Source organism: Periophthalmus magnuspinnatus, chromosome 2, assembly GCF_009829125.3.
Source record: "Periophthalmus magnuspinnatus isolate fPerMag1 chromosome 2, fPerMag1.2.pri, whole genome shotgun sequence".
Lineage (NCBI taxonomy): Eukaryota > Metazoa > Chordata > Actinopteri > Gobiiformes > Gobiidae > Periophthalmus > Periophthalmus magnuspinnatus.
The window spans coordinates 15926731-15954352 of NC_047127.1; the positions used below are offsets into that span (position 1 = coordinate 15926731).

Genomic DNA, 27622 nt, shown 5'->3' on the forward strand with positions numbered 1-27622 from the left:
CAAGGACTAAACCAGGACCAGGTTAGAAGAGCAGAGGAGGAGCAGATTGAGTATTTATTTTTTTTCCATTAATCTTTATTCATAAATGGAGAGTCCAATGAGAGAACCAGACTCTTTTCATGAGCGTCCTGTTCAAATACAGAAGAATACAAACAAAAACAAACAAAAGAAACATAACTGCTTAGGTTCATTTAAAATATTAAAACTTGGAGCAGATTATAAATGTGTATCTCCAAATTGTTAAATGCATTAGTGACACCAGTTTTGCATGTCCTTGAACTGTATTCAATTTTTGGGAAGCAAAATAAACATTTCAGTTGTAGTGCAGACAGTTTTTAGACCTAGACAATCGTGAGAGGTTGTATAAAAATTTCCTGTATCAAAGCTGAACAACCAAGTGAGATATTCAGGCAGTCTATCGTCATAGTCTGTTATAAATACATTTTATACAGTGTCTCTTCTGACAGATAGCGATGGCCAACCTACTTTTTCATAGCGTGTACAGTGATGGGTTTTAAATTCATCACCTGTTTTGAAACAAAGGGCTGAGTGAAAGAGTGTGTCTGAAGGTTTCAAAGTAGATGCTGACATCTGCATGTAGATTATATCTACATAATCCAGTCCAGAAAGAAAGGCTGCTTGAACAATTCATTGGGATACAAGATTTGTTTCTATAATAAAATTATAATTTTACTTTGAAATTGTTACATAATTCTGAGATACGTATTTTAAAGAATACATTTTTGTCAAGTCAAAACCCAAGATATTTATAGATCAATGTATAATTAAGTGTATGAGGGTTTGTAGTTTGTACGTCACTTTTTTAGAAAAAAAATCATATACTTGGTTTTATTTTCAGTGATAATTTAAGATGTTTGAGGGAATTTTTGGTTTCATTAAAATCTTACTGTAGCATCATCTAACTATAAATGTATGAGGTTTTCTCTTAAATTTCAACCAATGGAATTAATAGATATAGTAAAAAGTAGCGGGCCCAAATTGAGCCTTGGGGCACTTCTTTTATTAAAGTAAAAAAATTGATTTAAACTCAAAGGGTTCTGTTTGAAAATACATTTTGGAACCAACTGCAAATCTAATCTGCTTCAAGTGCATCTAGAGGATTTTATGACCCACTGAATGGATCTTAGTTGAATCAATAAAGTTGTTTACTGTTTATTTCATGCCATTTCAAACTTTTTCAAACTCACCACCTTATGTGGACGTCTTTGGGTCTATTAAGACCATCAAGTCTTAAAGAGAAAATCTGACTTATGTGCCAGAGGTTCAGATTCAACATAAGATCAGAAGGATTAACATTATTATCCAAAACATCACATACAGACATAAAATGGATATTAAAAGCATCACATATTTCCTCTTTAGAATTTACAATAGCTGAATCTAATAAAATATCTGCTGGTAATGTATGAATACTAGATTCTGAGAGGGATCTGACTGTCCTCCAGAAATTTGCTGGATTCCGTTGAGTCTCTGTCATTGCAGACTTTTTTTTTTTTTTGCTTGCAGTTTTTGCCTTTCTAACTGTTGATAAACATTTAATTATTTTTAAAATTTCTCAAATTAAACTTATAATTTCTGTGTTTTCATTTCATATATTTTGGATTTATTTCTGGAATATTTTTTTCTTCCAGGAGGTCCAGGGGGAGCTCGCCCATCCATCGCTCTGAACAAAAGACCAAATCAGGTTCTAAACAAAGACTCAGAGAGTGGTGAGGAACAGGCTGGGAGCAGACTGACCAGACCTAGACGAAAATCACAGAGAAATATTAACTTTTTATGTATCCTTTTTTCTTGCAGATAAAATTCAAAATTTAAAGGATGGCGACCAACTGAGGCTCTTCAAATTAAAACCCAAATCCACAAAATCTACTACTACTACAACAACTACTACGACTACACTAGCAACAACTACTACTACTACTACTCCAGAGCCCACTACTACCACCACCACGCAGAGGCCCTCCAGAGTCTCCAGAGTCAGGGCCAGGGTGCAGGTCACCACCCCAGCCTCAAGACACCAGTCCTGGGAGGAGTCGGAGCTGTTTCAGCCTCTGCCGTCCTCCGACCTGGATGCCCAGGGCAAGAAACGATACACCGGTAAAAAGACTCACATCACATAGACATAAATGTGGTTTCATCCTTTTTCCAAGCTCGGATCCTCTACCAGAGATTTTTTTCCTGAGATCTGCTGTAGCCACTCCTCCAGTTTGGGGGTCACTGCCCCGAGTGCTCTGATGACCATAGGCACCACTAATACCTTCACCTTCCAGGCCTTCTCCAGCTCTTCTTTGAGCCCCTTGTATTTCTGTAGTTTCTCATGTTCCCTTTTCCTGATGTTCCCATCACTCAGTTCTGCGATGTCCAGCACAACGGCTTTGCTCAGTTGTTTATCCACCACCACAATGTCCCGTTGGTCCATCACCATTCTATCAGTCTGTATCTGGAAGTCCCACAAGATCTTTGCTCGATCATTCTCCACTACTTTTGGAGGTGTTTCCCACCTTGATCTTGGGTCTCCAGTCAGTACTCTGCACAGATGTTTCTGTACACTATGGCTACACTTGGTTATGTCGCTCCATGTATGCTTTCCCTGATGCATCTTACACCCTGCAATTATGTGCTGGATTGCCTCAGGGGCCTCTGTGCTGTCCTTTAGACCAGCTCTCTCAAGCCGTTGGTAGGAATTCTTGTTATGAGCCATTTCAGTTATGTTCTGGTGGTACATCCCATGCAGGGGCTTGTCCTCCCATGATGGTACCTCCAGCACCTCTACCTCTGCACTCCACTGTCTGAGATATTCACTGAGCACCTCATCTGTTGGAGCAAGCCAAATTCATTTGTATAGTACAGTTCGTACACAAAGTAATTCAAAGTGCTTTACAGAATAAGAAAGACATTAAAATCACACAAATCAAAACATAAATAATCACAAATAATCATCATAAAATTAACTTTAAAACAGAAGAGTGCAGAATAAAAAAAAACTTTCAGTCACATGTAGCTAAACAGAACTGTTTTGAGCCTGGATTTAAACATTGTCAAAGTAGAGGCCTGTCTCACATCTTCAGGAAGACTGTTCCAGGTTTTAGCTGCATAAAACTGAAATGCTGATTCTCTATGTTTAGTCCTCAGAGTGTGAGATGGTTCATGTGGCTCTAACATGTGGGAGATGTTCTTTGGTGCTGGTCCATAGAGAGACTTATACACAAGCAGAGCTGCTTTAAAGTCTATTCTCTGAGCCACAGGAGCCAGAGACCTCGATGCATGTGTGAAGTACTTCCTGGTTCTAGTCAAGATCCGAGCAGCAGTGTTCTGGATGTACTGCAGCTGTCTTAAGGCTCGTTTAGAGAGGTCTTGGCTGTTTTATCCTGAACAGTGGCTCTCACACTGAGATGACTGTTCGGTCTACTTGTGCCCACTTATCTTAGCCGCGATGATGCCTGACATGAGCTTCCATGTTGTGGAGAGACAGGTTATTGGCTGATAGTTGGATCGGACTGTATCCTTTGAGGAATCCTTCTAGATCAGGATTGTACGCCCTTCAGTTAGCCATTCAGGGTGAGTCCCATCCGTTAGCAGCTGGTTCAGTTGTGTTGCCAGGTGCTCACGTAGAGCAGAGAGTTTCTTTAGCCAGTGGGCCTGGTGCAATCCAGTAACTGGTCAACATTGTATATATTTTGTATATATATATTATCAATATTATATTTTAGATATAGTATTATTAATAATAATAGTTTATGTTCTAGTCACTCGTGTTGTGTGCCAGACTGTAGTGAAATTAATAATACTTTAAATATGAATAATAATAATAATATATTGTTCCCAGCCCCTCACGTAGTGTACCAGACCGGGAAGCGCCCTGACGAGCCCTGCTCCATCACCTCATCTCTTGACTATTTTCCACCTGACAATAACGACGAGGAGCTTGGCCAATCACACACTTCCACTCCACCCAGAGCCCCACCCTCTAATGTCACTGTGGTAACTGTCGAGGGATGTCCGTCATTCGTCATTTTGGACTGGGACAAGACCAATGACACAACAGGTACTAAGCCAGGACTAAACCAGGACTAAAACTGGACTAAAACCGTAATAAACCAGAACTAAAACTGGGCTAAACGGGGTCTAAACCAGGGACAAGACCAACGACATGACAGGTAGTCAACCAGAACTAAGCCAGGGAGCAAATTGAACTAAACCAGGGACAAGACCAACGACCCAACTAAACAGAGTCTTCTTTCATTCCCAGAATACGAGGTGATTTCCACGTCCAAAGGCCCAGACGGAGAAAAGGTCTCAGTCCTGACCACGAACCAGACCCACACCGCAGTGGAGAACCTGAGACCAGAGTCCAGGTACTGAACCAGACCAGGACCACACCAGGACTGAACCAGAACTAAACCAGGACCAGACGAGGACTGAACCAGGACCGAACCAGTACTAAGTAAGGACTAAATGAGGTCTACATGTGTTGCAGTTATGAGTTCAAAGTGAAGCCAAAGAATGATGTTGGGTCTGGACCTGAATCTGAGCCGGTCGAGTTCAGCACTGAGTCTGGTGAGAAAAGAACACATATGATTCATGTAGGTGAAATGTTAATTTATAGAGGCCTTTACAACATTCAAGGTGCTTTCCAGTCAAATCTATATTCATTAAACAGTGAAATAAAAACTAATCGTGCAAAGTATCACTGCCAGTTTAAACAGTATTTAGTGTGGATTTAAACATGCCAAAGTCTGTGATATTATAATTATGTAAATGATATGTAAATATATACTGATATGTTATTCCGGTGAACCCTCGTGTGAGCGGTATATTATAAAATCTAAATGTGTTGATTTATTCTAGCGGACCCCCGAGTCAGTGAGACCGTTGCGGGGAAAGCCGCCATCTGGACTGAATTCCCGTTTGCCGCAGACTCAGACTCAGATTGTAGGGGTCGCCAGTTTGTGAAGAGGACATGGTACCGGAAGTTTGTGGGAGTCCAACTCTGCAACTCTCTGAGATACAAGATCTACCTGAGTGACTCTCTGCATGGTAAGACCAGGTTTAGACCAGGTTTAGATCGGGTTTAGACCAGATATAGACCGGGTTTTGACAGACTTTAAAAGGGCTTTAGATCGGCTGTGGACCACGTTTAGACCGGGTTTAGACTGGGTGTAAACCTGGTTTAGACCAGGTTCAGATCAGGTTTAGACTGGGTTTAGACTGGGAGTAAACCTGGTTTAGACCAGGTTTAGATCGGGTTTAGACCAGATTTAGACTGGGTTTAGACAGACTTTAGATGGGCTTTAGACTGGGTGTAGACCTGGTTTAGACCGGGTGTAGATTAGGTTTAGACCAGTTTTATATCTGTTTTAGACCGGGTGTAGACTGAGTTTAAACTAGGTTTATCCCTTAGAATGGGTTTAGTTCTAGTTTAGATTGACAGTGTGTCTTGCGTCTTATATATATTATTTGTAGTGTCTCTGGTCAGTTCTTAGATGTTGGGGACCAGTCTGAGTTAGACCTGTTTTATTCTGGTTTTAGTCCCGTTTCATTCCTATTTAAGTCCTGCTTTTCTTATATACAGTGTGTCTGGTGTTTCAGGAAAGTTCTTTGACATTGGAGACCAGTCTGGTTTCGGGGAAGATCATTGTCAGTTTGTTGACTCTTTCCTTGATGGAAAAACAGGACGACTGAGACCAGAGCAACTCCAGGAGAAGACAGGTACCTCAGATGCCCTCTCCGTGTCAGATATCATTCCTATTTGTCAGATGTCCTCCCTCTGTATCAATTATCCTCCCCCATGTGTCATATGCTCACCCTGTGTGTCTGTCATAATGGCTAGTGCAGGTGCGGACCAATGAGTGCAGACTCAAGTCTGCAAGTTTACAGTGAGGATCAAAGTCAATTCAGATTGTTCGCTAATCATACACGGGACGTAGGGCAGGGCAGGAGCAGGATAATCCAGGACTGGTGCGGGAGCAGAGACTGCCGGAACCGAGACACGACGAGACCGAGCTGGGGTAATCCAGAGAGCGGAAGCCAGAGCAGGAGACGGGAAGCACACCAAGCAGACCAAGACAGGGCAGGAGGCAGGGCAGAGGGTAGACAATACGGGAGCTGGAGCGCAGAGGCAGGAGCAGGAGCGAGCGAGCGAGGCAGGAATCTGGAAGGAAGTGAAAAATCCAATAAGCAAACAGGCTGACAGGTAACAAAATGCAAAAAATAGGCTGGAGCATTCACGTTGAACACGCGGACGGTCTGGCTCCGAGTGTCTTCTGCCGAGCCCTCATATACTCAGCAGCAGGTGAAGGTAATTGCGCTGATGCGCTCCAGGTGTGCGCGGGAGGATTCAGGAACTCCGCCCAGCTCCAGGCAGACAGGTAGGGGAGGGGGAGAGAGCACAAGAGGACAGGAAAAACAGGCATCATGACAGTGTCAGACCCCCCCCCCCTCATTTGTCAAATGCCCTACCAGTCTGTGTAGACCCTCAGTCGTCCAGGTGTGATCCATAGCAAACAACGATGTTAAATCTGTCAACTGGACAAATTTTGTAGGAGTTAAGACGTTTCGCTGCTCATCCAAGCCGCTTCTTCAGTTCTGGTCAGAATGCTGGTGGCCACTGCCTTTAAATTTAAACTTCGTTGTTTGCAATGCCCTACCAGATTACTCTAGATGCCCTCCCTGTCTGTCAGATGCTCTCTCTCATTCTCTTTCTCTCTTCAGGATTCTACAGAGCGATGCGACAGGAGCCAGTTTACTTTGGCTCCATCGGGGGGCGCTCTCAGGTGAACTACGTCTCCTGGTATGAGTGTGGGACCCCCATCCCTGGAAAGTGGTGATGAATCAGGACTAATCCAGGACTAAACCATGATTTAACCAGGTCTAAACCAAGACTGAATCAGGACTGGACCAGGACTAAACCAAGACTAAACCAGGGCTAAACCAGGACTAAACCATGATTTAACCAGCTCTAAACCAGGACTAAACCATAATTTAAACCAGGTCTAAACCAGGACCGAACCAGGCCTGGACCAGGACTAAACCAGGACTAAACCAGGACTAAACCAGGACTAAACCAAGACTAAACCAGGGCTAAACCAGGGTTAAACCAGGGCTAAACCATGATTAAACCAGGTCTAAACCAGGACTGAACCAGGACTGGACCAGGGCTAAACCAGGACTAAACCAGGTCTACATGTGGACTAAATTAGGAATAAACATGGAGAAACCAGAACTAAACAAAACCGAAAGCCAACCAAAAACGAAGACAGAAAATGGGGTTAAACCAAGGACTAAACTAGTGCTGAACCAGGACTAAACCAGGTCTAAACCAAGACTAAATGTGGACTAAACCCAGTCTGCAGATAGACTAAACCACGACTAAACCAGGACTCAGTAAAATCCTATATTTTCAGGGAACATTAGGGAAAGCAGATATCATTTTTACTCTCAAATCTCTCTGCCAAAATGGCTCTGGTCATGTTTCTGCTGTTTTTGTCTGATGTACATTTTGTTCAAATCCAACTTTCAGGAAAATCTTTGGTGCTTCTGTATGGTTCGTAACCTAAAACATGAGCTCGTGCCTGGACTCTGATGCTGCACTTTGCACAAATGTGTGATAAATACTAGAATGGTTATAATAAACTCATAGGGCATTAGTGACCTTTTTGTGATGCATATTTCACTGATGTCACTGAAACAGAATAATGACAAAAGGGTGTGTACATAAAAGTGATGTTTTTGTATGTTTTGTATTGGTTTTATATAAAGAGAATAAAGATTCCTTTTTGTATAAATGTGTCCCGCAATTATTAAACTTGCGTTTGTGGTCTGGATATTTTAAGTATAATACAGAACCCTAACTATGAGGTAAAGTGTAATAAAACTAGAATACAGTGAGTGCATTCATAATATTTGAGAGGAAAATGTCGTAAAATTCTTATTGGTTAAGTTCAGCGCAAGTCCCGCCCTCCTGACTGTCAATCAAACCTAGCCCGTTTCTGGTTAAAGTTTTACCGTAGTTTTTAATTTAAGATTGAAACAAAGTAAATATCACAAGGTTTGGTGTATATGATATATAAACGATGACAATCAGGACAAGAGAACTTTTACTGCACCTGTGGAGGACTTTAAAGGCTACAGGACCGAGTTTAATGTAAGCAAATAAAAGTCTATCAAAGTTAGGCTAATGCTAATGCTATTGCTTATGGAAACCCAGCAGAAGACACGACGACAGAATCGTAATTTAAAAGCTTTAATTTTAACTTTAAGCATGTACAATGTTTTGATCTTCTGTATACATATGAGCACGTTTGATTTTATAACGTTAGAATAACAGAAATAGTGTAAAAATTTATTAAATGAGCGGTTTATTTAAGGGAAACTGAAGGTGACATAAACCACAGCACAGGAGGCGGTTTTTATGATGTTTCGATGGAAGTTTATTTTTCAGAATAATTATGAGCTATGTGCCGAGTAACAGAGAGAAGAACAGGTGTGAAAGAGGAGATCAATAACCCCTTTACCTGGACTGTACCTGAACCTGAACCAGACCCTGTTCAGATCTGGACCAGACCTGGACCCAGTGGAGCATGTGTCTCATGGTTCTGTTCTTTCCATAAATATTCTCTGGGTTTTAAATAAACTCACTGTTCAAATGGAGCTGAAATTCACCAACAAAATCCCACATGTCAAATCAGCACCCAGCCATACTGAGGTGTGCTGGTTTTAGGTTGTTTGATTAGATTTTAGTATTATTAAGTAAATATAAACAGGTTATAGTTTGACCAGGACTAAACCAGGACTAAACCAGGACTAAACCAGGACTAACTCAGGTCTGAATCTGGTCTAACATGGACTTGTTTTAATTTGCATATTATTGTACTGTTTTGTGCATATTTATACATGTTAATGAATAATATAAGATGTTTATTACTTTTAAAGAGGACTAAAGCTAAACTAATATCATTACATTTAAAAGGGACTAGAACTAAAGCAGGACTGAGCTAGGAGTGAACCAGGACTGGGACCAGGGCCATGTGGAGTCCATTATAAAGAGCCTGAGTTTAAATAAAGTAGGGACAGATGGAGATCAGGCTTTTACCGTTCGGGTTCAGATACATGACAGTAATGAGACACATCATCATAAGTCTAAACCAGTTATATGCCTGGTCTGAACCAGGTCTAAACTGGAACTGGACCAGGATTAAACATGTTTTGAACCAAGATTCAACCAGGACCCAACCAGAACTAAACTATATTATATTTAATTATATTTCTTTATTGTGTTTGTTGTAGGAGTCACAGCTGGTTTTGATCTAAATCTTCTTCTGGTACTCCAGCTATGAACCCAAAGAGAAAAAGTACAGAACCAGGCCTGAACCAAGTCTGAGAAAGTCCTGGTCCATGGTAAGGTCTGTATTGTCTCCACTGTCAAAGTACATCTACTTTGAGTGGTTCAGGTACATGTTTAGTTCTACTTTAGTTTTGGTTCCTGGTTTAGTCCTGCTTTAGCTCTGGATTAGTCCTACTTTAATCCTGGTTCAATCCTGAGTTATTCCTGGTTTAGTTCTTCTTTATTCCCGCTTTAGTCCTGCTTTAGGTTGTTTGTATCGTTAGGACATGATCCTTTTTATTCTTCTGGCACTGGAGATGTCTACAGTACTTGATGTGCTCCTCCCTTCATACATATGTGTGTGTGTGTGGGGGGGGGGGGGGATTGTTGTGTCTGATGGAGCAGACTCTGGGGTCACATGTTTTAGTTTGATTGGTCCTCTGCTCCTTCACTTTGAGACTGTGTAAAGAATATGATCATAGATGTGATTTATATAAGCAGTCTGTCCTCCTTCACTCCCTATTCTGTCGCTCACCTGCTCTCCTAAAACAGGACAAGCCGTGCAAATAAGACACAGATGAATGTCTCATAATGTTACTTTTAGGGCTGGGCCATTTTGCCTGAAAATAAAATTTAGATTTTTTTTCTAAAACTTTGATTTTCAAATTGGATTTTTTCCCCCCTCTCCATTAAAAATGTTCTGCAAACTACAGAAACTGAAAAGATTGTAATGACTGATCATATTTAACCCATTGGTTATTGGTGAAGGCTTTTATGGATGTGGTCAAATAAACTGTCACATTAAACGTGCAGCCCCAACATTGAATTCACAGATTACAAAGCTGCATGGCCCTGTGCTACACTGCTCCCTGTCACTGCACTGAGCAGCCCTTCTCACATTTAGATAGATTTTCTCCCAAACAAATCGATTTGAACTTCAGTGTCTCGGACTTTAACACGACATGTCTGTGTTCAGCATCTCAGACTCTTAACATGACATGTCCATGTTCAGTGTCTCAAACTCTTACCATGACAGGTCCATGTTCAGTGTCACATGTCAGCTTCAGTTTTACATGTGCTTGGCATGTTTTAGATGTGTTCTTGTTTAGTCCTTGTTCTCCTTTGCCATTTCTATGGTTTCTAATATTTCAAAACTGCACAGCACACGGATCATTCACGTGTTTAGGTCTGATGCCCTTCCCCCACCGTCTTCCCTTTCTCTGTGTTAGTTTTGTATTTTTGAGCATGTTTTGAGAACATGTCCTAAGTTTTTGGCGGACTGCCCTTTTCTCTCTCTTTGTTCTCTCTCCCTCCTTCTCTCCTCTATCCTCTTACCCTACCCTTCTTTCCCTCTCTTCCTCTCGCTCTCCTCCTCTCTCCCTCCCCTTCCCTCTTCCCCTCTCTCCTTCCTCTCTCCCCCTCTGTCCCTCCTCTCCTCTCTCTCTCTGTTCATTCATTCATGTCTGTGGCTCAGCTCCAGTCTTGTTCTGAACAGCACATCTGTCTTTACTCCTCAGAGTAGTGTATATGAGTGTTAAATGTGTGCGTTTTATATGTGTATGTGTGTTACATGACTGTTATATGCGTGTATATGTGTGTGTTATATGCATGCGTGTGCCTGTGCTATGTGTGTTATGTGTGTGTGTATTATATGCGTGTATGCGTGTGTGCGTGTGTGTTCATGTGAATGGACCAACGCAGTGCTGAGTCTCATGTTGAGTCTCATGTTACTGCAGTGTTCAGACTCTGTTTTATTATGTCATTTAAACATGTCACATAGACTGTGTTGGTTATTCTAATGGACTGGAAACTACTGCTACTGCTGATACTACGAGTACTACTACTGCTGCTGATACTATTACTGCTACAACTACTATTAATATGGATACTACTGCTATGGTACAACTACCATAAAATTGCAAAAGGTTAAATAGCTAAGTAACAAAGTTCTGCGGTTGTTTTGCTGCTAAAGGCTCATGCAGTGCAGATCTTCCAGAGGGCTGATGGTTAGATTCCTGCTGTGATCCTGTGCATCCTGTCACTGTGTCTGATCATCTCTGAGTTTGAGGAGAGGATGAATAATCTCTCTTCTATGCTCTACACTGGTGTTAGGGAGGGCATATGGGTTAGTCTTGGTTTTGACGTGGTTTAGTGCATGATTTTTATCCCAGTTTAGTCCCAGTGTAAACCTGGTCTAGTCCTGGTTTAGACCCGGTCTTGGTTTTGGGGAGTCTGGTTTTGGGGAGGGGGGGTGTCTTTGGGAAACCCCTGAATTCACTAGAGTGATGTCATCCTCCACATCTGCTTCACATCTGCACATTACATAAGACCACCAGGACTGGACCGGGATCGGAACCAGAACTGAGATCGGTCTGGACCCCCCAGGACTCCCAGGCCCTGTGAAAACACTCCAATTATTATTCTATTTAAAGACCTAATGAGCAGAGGAGAGGGGCAGATGAGCAGAGGAAAGGGGCATAGGAGCAGAGGATGCAGAAGGTCAAAGGAGCATGACCAGGGTTGAAGGAGCAGAAAGGGTCAGAGGAGGTGTCAGAGTGAGGAGGAAGATCACACAGAGTTGTTCAGACCACACTAAAGCATTTTAAAGGCATATTAAACTCCATTAAACAAGAAAATAAAAGTCTAAACTGAAGTGAAGTGTAATCGCCGGAACAGAAGGCTCAGTGAGACGGGACATTATAGAACTGTCCCACACTCTGGAGTTAACTCCTTCAGTGTAACTTCACTCACATCAGTATAGCCAGACTCATGCTGCTCCTGCTCCAGCTGTCCAGTCTCTTTCTGACAGAAGGTTGGCTGTGGACGTGAGCTGTACAAAAGTATTGATATCAAAACAAACTGCTTATATTGCAAGTCCTGGTTCAGTCCTGGTTTAGCCCTGGTTCTGTCCAAGTTTATACCTGGTTTAGTCCTGGTTTAGTCCTGGTTCAACCCTGATTCAGTCCTGGTTTTGTCCTGGTTTTGTCCTGGTTTAGTCCTTGTTCAGTCGTGCCTGGTTGGACACGGGCAGCAGATGTTGCATACGTAGAGGTGAATATGTCGAATGTGTTGAATAAACGAGTTTTGTTCCTCTAAACAAGCTACACAATTGCAGCTCTGTCACATTTGGTAAAACATACAAAAAATACTCTCGGCAATATATCGATACTGTATCGTCCCATTAAACAATGCAATATATTAATATTTTGATATTTTGGCAGACCCGTACTGACCACTCTCTATACTGTGCTGTGCTGTGCTCTTCAGTTTGACACACGTGTTCAGACTTCACTGTCAGGTCCATAACAGGTGTTTATGAAACACACAAATGTACAGTGTTATTATAGTCCCTCTGAAGTCCCGGTTCAGTCTGGACTAAACCAGGACCAGACCTGGTCCAAACACGTTTAAGGACTCGTAAAATCTAATGAGCTCCATAAACACAACAGATGGAACTCGCACTTATAGAAAGAGAAAGAACTGGGACTGAACTGGGATTGAACCAGGACTGAGCCAGGGACTGACCCAGGACTGACCCAGGACTGACCCAGGACTGACCCAGGACTGAGCCAGGACTGAGCCAGGACTGAGCCAGGACTGAGCCAGGACTAAGCCAGGACTGAACCACATTAAAAAGCATTTAAAGCACATATGGCTGGTTAGATGATTTCACTAAAACACGGAGGCAGAGGTATATTTAAGATTTTACTAAATATGTGCCTATATTGTTTTCTAGTATTTAAAATGTCTATAAAGTTTACAATGTTAGTTCCTGGTTGGACACGGGCAGCAGATGTTGCATTCATAGAGGGAATGTCACATCTGTTCTATAACTGTTACCTAGCGACCATAAAGTAAACAAGGGCCAAAACTTCTGACCAGAGTAATAAAAATAATTGACAACACCTTTATTTAGTTAATGAAGGTTTAAAGTGTCAGAAAAATGTCTTCCTTGTGCATAAATTGTCTCTGTATTTTAGAAGAAGTTTTATGTGTTGATGACATAGGCAGAGAGATTATGTTTTACAGCTCAGAGCTACTTCCTGTATCTTTGTACTTTTTCCCACCAACTGTCACTTAATTGATGTAAAATATATTTTATATATTTAGCACAGGCACTATCCACCAAACCAAGTCAGAGTTAGACAAACATTAAACCTGTTAGATGTGCTCTTTCTACAGTGAAATAAAGTTTCACAGTTTCCTATGGATTTCACTCACAAATAATTTCTAGATAAATAATAGAGAGAGAGAGCGCCCCCTGGTGGACAGATGCTGTGGCACAGGTCAGCCTCTGTTGTGTCCACATGAAAATACAGAACATATCTGACATATCTGATCATAGTTAATGTGTGACCAGCTCAGAACTGGACTCAGACTGAACTCCCTGTCCTGTTTGTGTGGGGTTCAGTCACCTCTGGCCTTTGACCTGCTGTCTGCAAGAAACCTTTCATCTCCAAAAACGTCATTTATTTTATCAGAAAAAAGTCAAAGTTCAATCAGAGCACTGTTTTCTGCATCAACCCAGAACTCTCAGTAATGATGTAATCTTTATGTCTGTTCAGACAGCTTAATAAACGGCCTCATACTGCTATGAGGTAGTCACGTTAAACAGATCTATGACTCAGGACTAAACCAGGTCTAACCCAGGTCTAAACTAGACCTAAACCCAGTCTAAACCAGGACTAAACCAGGTCTAAACGAAGTCTAAAACAAATATAACCCAGGTCTAAACTAGGACTAAATCAGGACTAAACCAGGTCTAAACTAAGTTTAAACGAGGTCTAAACTAGATGTAAACCGAGTTTAAACTAGGTCTAAATCAAATATAAACAAGGTCTAAACTAGACCTAAACCCGGTCTAAACCAGGACTAAACTAGATCTAGACGAAGTCTAACACAAATCTAAACCGGGTCTAAACTAGATCTAAACCGAGTCTAAACCAGGTCTAAACCAGGTATAAATCTGTATTATTAAACTTTAAAGTGTGCTCTCCCTTCTAAATGAAACTTGATGACAAACCCTTTACCTTCTGATTGGTAAAAGAGGGAGGGGTGTCTGTATGCTACTCTGTGAAAGGACCAGAGTGGTCATGTGGCTCATGTGAATCATTCATGAGTTTGGCACAGATTTATCCACTGAAAAACTATAGGCCCAGAACCAAAACTGAAGCTAGACTAAAGCAGGGAATAAAGCAGTGTCTGAGCCAGGACTGAACCAGGACTGAACCAGGACTGAACCAGGACTAAACCAGGACTAAACCAGGACTAAACCAGGACTGAACCAGGACTGAACCAGGACTGAACCAGGACTGAACCAGAACTGAACCAGAACTGAACCAGAACTGAACCAAAACTGGACATGGCTCGTCTGGTGGAATGTGTGCCAAACTTCTCTGAGGGAAGAAACAAAGACGTGAGTTTATTTATTTAATTCAACTTTTGCTTCTCTGGCTCTGTTCCTGTTAGCTCCTGTCTGCTCCTCTGGTTCTGCTATTTTGGCTCTGCTCCTCTGGTTCTGCTCCTCTGGCTCTGTTCCTTTGCTTCTGCTCCTGTCTGCTCCTGTCTGTTCCTGTCTGCCCCTGTATGCTCCTGTTTGCTCATATCTGCTCCTCTGGTTCTGCTCCTCTGGCTCTGCTCCTGTCTGCTCCTGTCTGCTCCTGTCTCTGTGGTAAATATTCTCTGGACTCTGGACTTTGGCTGTATTTTTGGGGTAAATCTTTAACCCCATGGTCTGTCTGACCTTTGACCTCTGAGGGAACATTTACAGAAGAAAAGATGAAGCTCTCCACAAAAAAGACAAAACCAACAAGAAACAAAGTCCTGGTTCGGACATGGTCCTCCTCCGTCACTCCTCTCCCTCTCTTCTCTCCCTCTACTCTCCCTCTCTCTCCTTTTCTCATCCTTCTCTTCTCTCTCTCCTCCTCCTCTCATCCCTCTATTTTCTCCCTCCCTCAGGTGATAGATGCCATCGCTCTCTCCATCTCTCAGACTCCAGGTGTGTCTCTTCTGGATGTGGACCCTGGGGTCTCCACAAACCGAACGGTCTTCACGTTTGTGGGGAGTCCTGAGGCTGTCGTGACCGGAGCCCTGAATGCCGCTAAGACCGCCTTCCAACGCATCAACATGGCAACGCACAATGGTCTGGAGCAGGACTTGACAAGGACAAGACCAGGACTAAATCAGGACTAAACGAGGACTAGACCGGGACTAGACCAGGACTAGACCAGGACTAGACCAAGAATAGACAAGGACTAGACCAAGATTAGACCAGGACGAGACCAAGACTAGACCAGGACTAGGCCAGGACTAAAGCAGGACTAGACCAGGACTAGACCAAGATTAGACCAGGACTAGACCAGGACTAGACCAGGACTAGACCAGGACTAGGCCAGGACTAGGCCAGGACTAGACCAAGACTAGACCAGAACTAGGCCAGGACTAAAGCAGGACTAGACCAGGACTAGACCAGGACTAGTCCAAGACTAGACCAGGACTAGACCAAGACTAGACCAGGACTAGACCAGGACTAGACCAGGACTAGGCCAGGACTAGACCAGGACTAGGCCAGGACTAGGCCAGGACTAGACCAAGACTAGACCAGAACTAGGCCAGGACTAAAGCAGGACTAAACCAAGAATAGACAAGGACTAGACCAAGATTAGACCAGGACGAGACCAAGACTAGACCAGGACTAGGCCAGGACTAGGCCAGGACTAAAGCAGGACTAGACCAGGACTAGACCAAGATTAGACCAGGACTAGACCAGGACTAGACCAGGACTAGACCAGGACTAGGCCAGGACTAGGCCAGGACTAGGCCAGGACTAAACCAGAACTAGACCAGGACTAGACCAGGACTGAACCAGGACTGAACCAGGGCTAGGTCAGAACCAGGACTGAACAGGACTCAGAAACATGAGCCAGCATCAAGGTGGGGTCTAAAACAGATTGGGACCAGAACTGGGCCATTAGACAGTACTGGTATATTGTGGTGCAGATGATTCTCTCTGGTCTCTCTGATCTCTGGTCTTACCCTGGTCTTGTTTCTGGTCTCTGGTCCTACCCTCGTCTCGTCTCTGGTCTCTGATCTTACCCTGGTCTTATTTTTGTCTCTGGTCTTACCCTGGTCTTATTTTTGGTCTCTGGTCTTACCCTGGTCTTATTTTTGGTCTCTGGTCTTACCCTGGTCTTATTTTTGGTCTCTGGTCTTACCCTGGTCTTTTCTCTGGTCTCTGATCTTACCCTGGTCTTGTTTTTGGTCTCTGATCTTACCCTGGTCTTGTTTTTCGTCTCTGGTTTTCCCTGGTCTTGTTTCTGGTCTCTGGTCTAACCCTGGTCTTGTTTCTTTTCTTGGGCTTTTTTTTTGTTTCTTGGGCTTTAGGGGAGCACCCTCGTCTTGGGGCGATGGACGTTTGTCCCTTTGTCCCTGTGCAAAATGTCTCTATGGAGGACTGTGTGAAGTGTGCAGAGGAGTTTGGACAAAAGCTGGCAGAAACTCTGCAGGTCCCAGGTAAGTACTAAACAGGACTAAACCAGGACTGAATAAGGACTATAACAGGTCTAAATATAGGACCAGAACTAAACCAGAGTATGTGTGTTACTGCAGTGTACCTGTATGGAGCTGCAGCACGCTGTGAGTCCAGGAGAAGTCTACCTTCAGTTAGAGCCGGAGAGTACGAGGGTCTGCCCCAGAAGGTCTGAAGTCTGACCCATTTGACCCCAGTGTAACTCTTTCAGACCCCAGTGTCACCCCTGAACCCTATCAACTGGACTCACCTGAGTGCACCTGCCATTTTTAGTTTGATGGGTTTAGAGGAACAGAAGCACACCTTTGTCCCCCCTCTTTTTATTCCTTCTCTCTGATTGGTTCTTGTCTCCTTCCTCCTTCCTGATTGATCTTCTGTCTGCAGCTGCAGCGCTCTGAATGGGCCCCTGACTTTGGCCCTGCCTTGTTTGTTCCATCCTGGGGGGCCACTGTCACTGGAGCTCGAAAGTTCCTTATCGCCTTCAACGTGAACCTCCTGAGCACCAAAGAGCAGGCTCATCGCATCGCTCTGGACATCAGGGAGCAGGGGAGAGGACAGAACCAGGTAAGACTGAGACCAGGCCAGGTAGCAGTAGGCTGTAGTAGACTGTAGTAAGCTGTAGTAGACTGTAGTAGGCTTTAGTAGACTGTAGTAGGCTGTAGTAGACTATAGTAGGCTGTAGTAGACTGTAGTAGGCTGTAGTTGATTATTGTAGGCTGTAGTAGACTATAGTAGTCTGTAGGAGGCTGTAATAGTCTGTAGTAGACTATAATAGACTGCAGTAAACTAATAGGCTCTTGTAGGCTGTAGTAGACTACTGGACTGTACTAGGTTGTAGTAGGCTTAAATGTATTTCTTTTTGTTTTATTTGTTAGGGTCAGTGCATATTAATGAAAAGCTATAATTGCAGTGTAGATATCTCTGATTATAGCAAACATCCTCATTTCCATCTTTTGTCTAGGAAGCAGACAGATCTACATAGAACATGACCCTTCGCTCTGTTTCAGTGGAGGTTACATGAAGAAATAACTGTTATGAGCAGGATGATGATAGAACCAAAGGCATTTTAAAAGGATAAAGTAGCTGTAGTTCAGCAGGGTTGATTTTTGTATACTTTGTGTAGTGCGGTAGTATTTGAAGTACTTGTGTATTTCTTGTACTTTTAGCCCGGTCTGTTGAAGAAGGTCCAGGGGATGGGATGGTATCTGGATGAGTCAAACTTGGCTCAGGTCTCCACCAACATCCTGGACTTTGAGGAAACTCCAGTCCACAGAGTTTTTGAAGAAGTGTGCAGTACAGCTAGGGTGAGTACTACTAACCCTACCACTAGTGCTTCTACTACTGCAGTTTATGAAGAATTGTGCAGTAAAGCAACAGTGAGTACTGCTAATACTACCACTACTGCAGTTTATGAAGAAGTGTGAGTAGATGTTCTCGTACCTTGATGATTCACTTTTTTATTGAGGACGTTTCCTGTGAACGAGCTCAGAGAGACCATGAAGTATCTTTTACACATTTTTACTTTCTTTGACTGTACTTTTTGTCTCTCCAAACCTTCTGATCTCATATCTGTGCTGCTTCACTGTCGTAATGGCTAGTGCAGGTGCGGACCAAGGAGTGCAGACTCGGGGCAAGTTGACAGTGTTTATTTACAATTCGTGCAAAAGACAGTTCATTTATCATACACGGGACGTGGGTAGTGGGAGGCAGACCAGACGGGCGTGGGGGCAGGAGCAGGAAAACCAGGACCGGAGTGGGAGCGGAGACTGCCAGGACCGGAGCACGACGAGACCAGGGACAGGACCGGAGCAGGAGTGATCCAGAGAGCGGGAGCCAGAGCAGGAGACGGGAAGCAAGCCGGAGGCCAAGACAGGGCCACGAGGCAAGCAGAGGGTCGACTGTACCGGAGCTGGAGCGCAGAGGCAGGAACGGGAACGAGCAAGAGCAGGAATCTGGAAAGTGGCAAAAACTCCCATGAGCAAACAGGCGGACAGGTAACAAAGTACAAAAACTAGACTGGAGCATTCACATTGACACGCGGACAGTCTGGCTCTGAGTGTCTTCTGCCGAGCACTCATATACTCGGCAGCAGGTGCGGGTAATTGCGCTGATGCGCTCCAGGTGCGTGCAGGAGGAGTCAGGAACTCCGCCCAGCTCCGGACAGACAGGTAGGGGAAGAGAACACAGGAATTGCAGGCATCATGACATTCATTGGTAACTTCAGTGGTTGTTACTCAATGTCTTCGTCACCTGTGACCCAGATGTTGAAGGTCAGTTCTACCCTGATCCATTCACATCCTCTCACTTTCATCCTCTCTGGGGTGGAATCTCTGTGTTGGTTAGTAAACATGGAAGACACATTCTGGATCTCAGCATATCCGTTTACAAAAGCCTCCAAGCGCATCACAAACATACAAAACCAAGACCACCCTGATCTTCACTGCGGCTGCAGGGCAGGTTTAGGGGGCTGCTATGACAAAAGCATAAACCATAATAGTTCCAAAAACCGCAAACAAAACTAATATAAATAAAACCAGTCATTTACAAGTACTACTGCACCTGTACAAGAGGACTTGTTTTGTAGGAGCTGAAGTTGTCGATGGTACTATATGGTCTTTCCCTATATGTAGTGAAGTATTATAGTAGTAGTAGTAGCAGTGGTATTTGTGGTAATAGTACTTTTTCGTTAGAGTTGATGTCAGTGGATGTCATGTGGCATTGCAGTAGTAGTAGTAGCAGTATCTGTAATATTTGTAGTAATAGTACTTTTTCGTAGGATTTGAAGTTACCAATAGTCCTGTGGTATTGCAGTAGTAGTAGTAGTATTTGTAATAATAGTACTTTTTTGTAGGAGTTGAAGTTGCCAGTGGTGGGCTCTCAGATGGTGGGCCTGGTCCCCCTACAGGCCGTGTTGGACACTGCAGAATTCTACATCAAACGTGATGAACTCTTTGTGATTGAAGAGGAGCACAAAGTCCGACTGGTCAGAAACACATTTATATGATTCTACTCACTACAACTTTCACAGTACATGTTTATTTCTCTAGACCACATGTGTCAAACTCAAGGCTCGGGGGGCCAAATGCGGCCCACCATGTCATTTTATACGGCCCGTGACAAGGTAAATTTAAATGTATGACTGTCTTAAAATGTCAGTTTATCAGGAGTTACGCAGTTACACCGACATTTTTTTTTATATCTTTGTAAATTTGAGACAAACCATTTTGCTGATGTGGCCCTCGGTGAAATTGAGTTTGACACCCCTGCTCTAGACCTTTTGCTTTAAACTGCACATGCCCCTTTGTACAACTTCATGATGAGCTGTATAACCTGAGGATGAATATAAGCAGTGTCCAGTGTTAGCTGTATTCTTCTAGTGCATGTACTAAACAAAACACTTCATGTTCATTCATCTTCAATAAATTGAACATAAATCTACCATTAAACCTTTTGTTTTTTGTGAGAATGAGTTTAATCATTAAGTAAAGAGCCGGAAGACTTTATTTTTTACTGAACCTTATCAAATCGATTTGAAATATATTGTATCAAACTGTATTAAATCAAAAGTGCACTTTTCGAGATAGATGTCATATGGGCAACTAGTTAATGATACCCAGCCCCATCGCTAATTATGATACAGACAGACTGAAATCATTATTATGGTGTCTCATGTGATGATTTCATGTGTTTTGTTTTGTAGGTGATCAGTAAACTGGGCCTGGACTCACTCGGACCCTTCAACCCCAAAGAGAGGATCATAGAGTCAGTACAGGAGGAGTAGCAGTAGTATTAGTATTAGTTTTAGTATTAGTATCCCAAAGGCTGCAGTTTTTGAAGTACCATCATTCTCTACTGTCTTATTCTACATAGAAACTGCTTACCCTGAAACAAGTATGTTCTGAAACGTCCCTGCGTGCCAGATGCCCTTCCTGTGTCTCCACTGGGCCTTATTCTGCAGGACTAAACCAGTGATTAATCAAGGACTAAACCAGGACTAAGCCAGGGCCTAATTAAGGACTGAACAAGTCCTCGGTTCTCAGATGGTTGAGTGAATTTCTCTGGATTTGGTTGTCATAGTTATAGTTATAGTAGTACTAGTAGTAGTACTGTGAGTAGTGATGTAGCCTATTAAACTGACTTGTATATTAAACATTTATTCGTCTAAGTTCAGCGGGCTTGGTCACCTGCAGGTACATGGCTTCATTATTATGTTTATTGTCTTATCCTAGGTACATGGTGAGTTCCCATGATGCTGCAGGGCTATCCTCTCTTCCTCTATGGGACTTTGTGCTCAGAGTGGGAGCACGAACTGCTGCCCCTGGTGGAGGCTCGGTGTCTGCTGCCATCGCCGCTATGGTAATGGGAGGGCAAATGGCACACAGGGAGGGCATATGGCACACAGGGAGGACATCTGACACACAGGGATACAGGAGGATGGGGCATCTGACACAGGGACAGGGGAATGACTTTAATATATTTTTTTATCAGCTACAGTATACATACTCTGTGTGTCCACATGGTAGAGCCCTTCACTTTTATATATTCAGATTACAATTTTTACATCTGAGTTAGTTCAAATAATAATAATGAACAGATACACAGCAAAAGAAAAGCTGATTACAGAGTTTAGTTTTTTCACAAAATGAACAGGACATGTGATGGACTTAAAGTGTTATTCTTTTGCTTTAGGACTGAAAAGGTGGCATACTTTGATCTTAAACTGGTTATTGAAATGTGAAACTCTCATATGTTTGGTTTGTGTTCTGAAAGTTGAATTTTGTACCTGTGTCTCTCCTGTAGGGGGCAGCACTGGGCAGTATGGTGGGTCACATGACTTATGGGAGGAGACAGTTCGAGGGGCTGGATGCTCTGATGCGGCGTCTGATTGGTCCATTTCACAGAGCCATGATTGACCTCACCAAGATGGTGGATGAGGACGCCAACGCCTTCAATCAGTACATGGTAAAGCTACTGCTACCACTTCTACTACTACAGCTACTACTAGGAAAATAAAAGTACTACTAGTCTTAATAAAACTATCGTATTATTTACATCAGAATTTCAAGATTTAAAATTGTAATTTTTGTGACAGGCCGCACTGAAGATGCCCAAAAGCACAGAGGAGGAGAGAGCCAGGTGAGACTAAGGACTAAACCAGGACTGAACCAGGACTAAGGTAGGACTAAACCAAGTCTGAAGCAGGACTGAACCAGGATGGAACCAGGATTAAACCAAGACTGAACCAGGACTAAACCAGGACTAAACCAGGATTAATCTTGGTCTTAATTGGTCTCTGGTCTAAACCTGGTCTCTTATAGGAGAGAAGATGCACTGTGGTCTACAGCAGTGGTCCCCAACCACCGGGCCTTGGACCGGTACCGGTTCGTGGATCAATTGGTACCGGGCCACCGGCCGTCCAAGAAATAATCAATTATTTCTGTTGTATTTATTATCTGAGTCTGAAAAATCGTTTATTTTGAAAAATCGTTTATTTTGAAAAATGATCGGATTCTCTCGGTTACATTTCCGTCACTTGAGCGCCGACAACTTAACCACTTAGCGTTCCGACGGCCCGCCCGCGTTACACGTTACAACTTTACAGCAATGTACGTGTATTTCTGCGTCACCCACACAAACAATCTACACATCAAATGAAAGCTACGGCATTCATCTTTCTGAATATGTAAACCATTTACACCTCGAATCACCACAGTGCTGACAGGAAAGCCGTTTTTACAGAGAAGTCAGAAATGTGGATTTGGACTTCACTTACCATTGAGCACTCTGGTTCTGTCAAACATCAACATATTCACACAAAGTTGGTCTCATTCGTTCCGTAAAGGTCCAGAGAATATAATCCAGTCAAGAAATTATGTCCTTAAAGGAAGTTAGAGCCTCCATGTCCAATCTGCTGCAGGAAAGTGAAATCTGTTCCGTCACTTCTCCGCGTAAAAACACGAGACTGGATATAAAGATCCGCGCGTAAAATTACGCGCGCGTATTGCCACTGGTCTACAGGTTATAGTCTCTCTGACTTTTCACTAAACTCAGTCTAAACCTGGTCTAAACCTGGTCTAAACCTGGTCTAAACCGGGCCTCAACCTGGTCTCTTGTCTAAACCTGGTTTCTGGTCTTGGGTCTCTTACAGGAGAGAGGATCAGATGCAGCGTGGTCTACAGGAGGCTGTTAAAGTCCCTCTGTCTTTGGCTCAGAAAGTCTCTGGACTCTGGACTCATTTGAAGGAGCTGTGTGTGCACGGGAACATCGCCTGCCAATCAGACATCCAGGTTAGAGTCATCTGACTAACACACACATACACACATGAACCAATCAGATGCACAGACACACACAAGCCAATCAGACGCTCAGGTTAGAGTCATGTGACCTAAACACATGCTCATTATTATTATTATTATATTTGACAGTATTAAACCTTTTGTTCCTTGGGTCTTTGTGTAATTTTCACGCTTCGATTGTCCAGAGGTTTGACTGTATTTGGAATAAAGAAGAAAGAAAGATTTTTGTGATTAACTTTTATTTGAAATGTGTTGTACAAAAATCTATTCTATCAGATTTAGTTTTGTCCATTTACAGGATGTAGTGCAGTACTTCCCTTAGACATCGCTGCTGCTCTTTAATTCCACTTTTTGCCATTTAAAAAACCTGCTGTTTTTGTTTGAGGTGGCAGCCAAAGCTCTGGAGACAGCCGTGTTTGGGGCTTATTTTAACGTCATTATCAACCTGAAGGAGATAAAGGATCAGGAGTTTAGAGACAAGGTCAGATACGCAAATACTACTATATACTACTACTATACAAACAGTATACTAACACTACAGTCTTATAGGGAATAAACTACTACAAACATCACCAAACCACACAGAGTACTACAGATACTGATCTATATATGTTAACGTGTGACCTGTACTTTTAAACGTTTACACAGGGTCAGATACTCAAATACTACTGTCCTATAGAAAAGTATACAACAGCATAACCCACACAGAGTACTTCTGTCCTATAGGAAAAGTACTAATAACATAACCCTCACAGAGTACTACTGTCCTATAGGAAAAGTACTAACAACATAACCCACACAGAGTACTACTGTCCTATTGGAAAGTACGAAGACATTTGAACCGATGAGGTGTTTTCATGTTTTTGTTATTGTGGGTTTGTGTTGTCTCAGCATATTTATGTTTTTTTATGAGTTAAGTGGCAATTTGTGAAGAAAAGTACAAAATACAAAAGTACAAACTGTAAATGTAAGAGTGCTTTGGTGTTCCAGATGGAGTGTGAAGCCCGAGCTCTGCTGCAGGAGGCCCAGGACAACGCTGCCGCCTGCCTTTGTGCCTGCGAGCAACGCACAGCCGCGCAACACTGAGGATCAAACTACAGCAGCAGCGTACCTCTATGCTTCTGAGCCATGCAACCCAGCGCCACAACACTGATGAACAAACTACAGCATCAGCATGCCTCTGTGCCTATGAGCCCTGCACCTCCGCCCCACAACACTGAGGATCAAACTATAGCAACAGCGTGCCTCTGTGCCTCTGAGCCACGCACCTCAGCCCCACAGCACTGAGGATCAAACTACAGCATCAGCGTGCCTCTGTGCCTCTGAGCAACACTACTCCATCTGTTCTGGTGTAAAACTGTGATGTTGGGTCCAGAGTAAATCTCGTTTTCAAATCAAATGTGAATGTTTGAGTCATTTTGGATGTTTTTGTCTTGTGAGATTCGTTCAGACTAAGACTGGAACAAGACCAGACCCAAACCGGACCAATACCAAGACCAGATCAAGACCAAAACCGGACCAAGACCAGACCAAGACCAGAGTCCAGGTAAAACTTGCGGTATATGACACAAGATGAATGGATGAAAGGACCCCTCTTGATCTGACGTTGTTGGTTCAAAGCCAGGACCTCACTTGGTGCTCATATTCTTGAGAACATAGAAAGTTAGTTTTCTGAAGTTCTAATTAGATATGATCTCATCCACTGATGACAAGATGTCGAGAAGGAATCAAACTGGCAATCCATGTGCCCTCAGACTGTTCCATCTGAGTGCTCTACCTCCGGAGCCACCGGGACATTTTAAACTTTGGTGTGTAAAATGTGTTTCTTTTAGACAGCCTGGTCTGAGCCGAATCCTGGATCAGACCCAGGTGAGTTCCTCTGTGTCTGTGGGGGAGAGCAGGAATCAAACCAGTGACCTCCCGACACCAGCTGGACCCTGTTGTAGCAGTTGCCGTCCCTCGACACCCACTGTGTCAGGTGTGTCTGATTACAAACCCCTGGCTGTAGGTGCAGAGTTTGAAGTGTGGATACCTGTTAAACCAATCACACTGTGCCTTATACCTCCAGACCCCGCCCCTCTGCCCCCTCACTCTCGCCTTAGGTCCTCCAGATGCCCCTCTTCCTCCCCCCTCACTCTCCCCTTTAGTCCTCCAGACTCCGCCCTCTTCTCACCTCACTCTCCTTTTTAGTCCTCCAGACCCTGTTTTTTTCATTCTGGTTGTGTTTATTGCAGTGAAACCTGTGTCCTGACTGTAAGCGGACTTGCATCTCCACAAACCTGACTCTTATTTGGCATAAAACTCATCTGTCTCTGATAGGTTCTATATTACAGTTCAAAAGAGAAGAGAAGACAAGAGAGATTATTTTGTCTCAATATTGAGGAGAAAGAGCGGAGAGGCAAAAAACCTTCAGTTACAAATCACCTCGCACCCTCTCTCTCACACACCCTTGCTTTTTTATTTACTTCCCACGGTTTTGTACCAGCCAGTAAAATGTCACTATTTTACTCGGTAACGGGACTCCGCATCCGTCCCTCTTGCCATGGTTTTGTACCAGCCAGTAAAATATCACTATTTTACTTGGTAACGGGACTCCGTATCCGTCCCTCTTAGTACTACTACTACTATTAGTATTAGTAGGTTTTAGTACCTAATTGGAGCCTAGGATAATTAGGATTTCTCTACGCGCATGACCCCCAGTCACACCGTTTTTTAAAGCAAGACCTACTCACTCGTCTTGTCTCTCTCTTCCTCGGTATCCGTCAACCTTTAGACTCCAAAAGATATCGAGAGAGCCAGTCCTGGAAAAGGTCTCGAATGCTGTGGCCACAGTCTCACCTGGGTCTCCGACATCCGCTGGAGTCCTCCGGTATATTGGAATCCGGCTCGAAGGACCAAGTTGATAGGTTCACAAGCTATATTACAGTTCAAAAGAGAAGAGAAGACAAGAGAGATTATTTTGTCTCAATATTGAGGAGAAAGAGCGGAGAGGCAAAAAACCTTCAGTTACAAATCACCTCGCACCCTCTCTGAAGGCCCCGACCGTTTTTTCTCCTCTTTTATTAAAGTTAGGAAACCCTAGTTACATACACATACACTGCCACTCTGAAGGGATGGGGGGGGGCATATACTTTGCGAGCAGTGTAAAAACATATGACGAAATTCACAGAGAAATATATTCTGTTTTTGCATTTCCAGAAGGTCATTCTTCCCCTTCGCACAAACATCCTCCCATGATGTTTCTGTTTTAGGGTTTCACAGTGACCTTCTTCCCGTGGGATCCTGCACTTTCAAAAGACATTTTCTGCAAGACTCAAGAACAAACATTAGTGCAGATTACATAGTTTACATAGTTGAATATAATGATTATAATAAAGAGTGAACATTACATTACAGTACCTTTAAAATGAACAGTGAGATAACATAATATAACTTAAATATATATTTTTAATCCATCAGTCTCTATGGAAACTGTTCTGAAGTATGGTTTTAACTTTCTGTTTCCATAGAATCATGCAGGTGACGTGCCACCTCCAGAAAGTTCCACACTGTATCTTTAAGAGGTTTGTGGCTGTGTCCATAGACTGTTTATAGCTCTGTTCTCACGGAGTTGTGGTCCTACAGAGGCAGGTTCAACGATAAGTATTATTTTTCTAGCAAACATTGTGATTGTGTATAAAGACCCCATGGAGACTCTGGGAAGGCATCTGACACACACACAGGGACATTTCAGAGCATGTTTGCACAGATCTAAAGTACAGGAGATGTTTGTGCACATTTGAAATGATGTTGATGATGTTTAACTGTGCAGCGCTAACTGAAGGCCATTTCATGTCTGGATAGTGTACCTGGTCCAGCGTATATTTGTCAGTTTTCAAAAACAGGAGAATATAAACAGACTACTTCCCTTTCTTTCTTTTGATTAATATATGAACATTATTCTAGAAACACAACACATCAGTGGTATACAGACATGCAAATGTGAACTTTTACTGGAAAATATACCACTCGAGGCTGTAGTACTCAAACATGACCACCAGATATCACCATGGAGATGTGTTTCAAAATTTGTCACAGGAGCAGAGACAGAGGAGCAGAGACAGAGGAGCAGAGACAGAGGAGCAGAGACAGAGGAGCAGACACAGAGGAGCAGAGTCAGGAGCCGAGACAGGGGAGCCGAGACAGAGGAGCAGAGACAGAGGAGCAGAGACAGAGGAGCAGAGTCAGAGGAGCAGAGTCAGAAGAGCAGACAGGAGACAATATTCTTTGTACATTTTGGCTTTAAAGATGCATTATGTAGACCTCCTTGTCTCTGTGGTGATGTTATAGCTTCACCTGGAATGTTCTACAATAAGGCATTTAACTTGACTATCTCCATATGATGAAGTGCCGGGCCAAGTTTGTGGAAAGGCACGCTGCTCACAGTAGAACACTTATTTTTAAGGTCGTGTTTTA

At 43.1% G+C, this 27622-nt stretch overlaps 3 protein-coding genes across 5 annotated transcripts in view; 2 read left to right on the forward strand and 1 right to left on the reverse strand.

The window, feature by feature from the left end:
* LOC117381152 (target of Nesh-SH3-like) overlaps positions 1-7805 on the forward strand; it is a 22842-nt gene extending 15037 nt beyond the window's left edge. Inside the window, exons 10-17 of the mRNA XM_055226466.1 lie at positions 1653-1730; positions 1819-2118; positions 3848-4066; positions 4271-4376; positions 4499-4578; positions 4870-5058; positions 5611-5730; positions 6733-7805. Coding sequence (XP_055082441.1) covers positions 1653-1730; positions 1819-2118; positions 3848-4066; positions 4271-4376; positions 4499-4578; positions 4870-5058; positions 5611-5730; positions 6733-6848 — 1208 coding nt within the window. The 3' untranslated portion in view covers positions 6849-7805. The remainder of the gene's footprint in view (positions 1-1652; positions 1731-1818; positions 2119-3847; positions 4067-4270; positions 4377-4498; positions 4579-4869; positions 5059-5610; positions 5731-6732) is intronic.
* cdk15 (cyclin-dependent kinase 15) overlaps positions 1-27622 on the reverse strand; it is a 227410-nt gene that overhangs the window by 150080 nt on the left and 49708 nt on the right. The gene's annotated exons all lie outside the window — the stretch shown is intronic.
* ftcd (formimidoyltransferase cyclodeaminase) lies at positions 7178-27079 on the forward strand. 2 transcript variants are annotated; one of them, XM_055226496.1, is made up of 15 exons: positions 7178-7198; positions 14654-14759; positions 15302-15485; positions 16727-16855; positions 16952-17040; positions 17256-17435; positions 18038-18175; positions 19723-19854; positions 20572-20633; positions 21101-21227; positions 21672-21833; positions 21964-22007; positions 23020-23158; positions 23553-23648; positions 24158-24520. In XM_055226496.1, the coding sequence occupies exons 2-15, from the start codon at positions 14706-14708 to the stop codon at positions 24251-24253; spliced, it is 1632 nt and encodes a 543-aa protein (XP_055082471.1). In that variant the 5' UTR covers positions 7178-7198; positions 14654-14705; the 3' UTR covers positions 24254-24520. The 2 variants fall into 2 exon arrangements, with proteins under 2 accessions (XP_055082471.1, XP_033834597.2); XM_033978706.2 differs by lacking the exon at positions 7178-7198 and having other exon boundaries at positions 14501-14759; positions 24158-27079.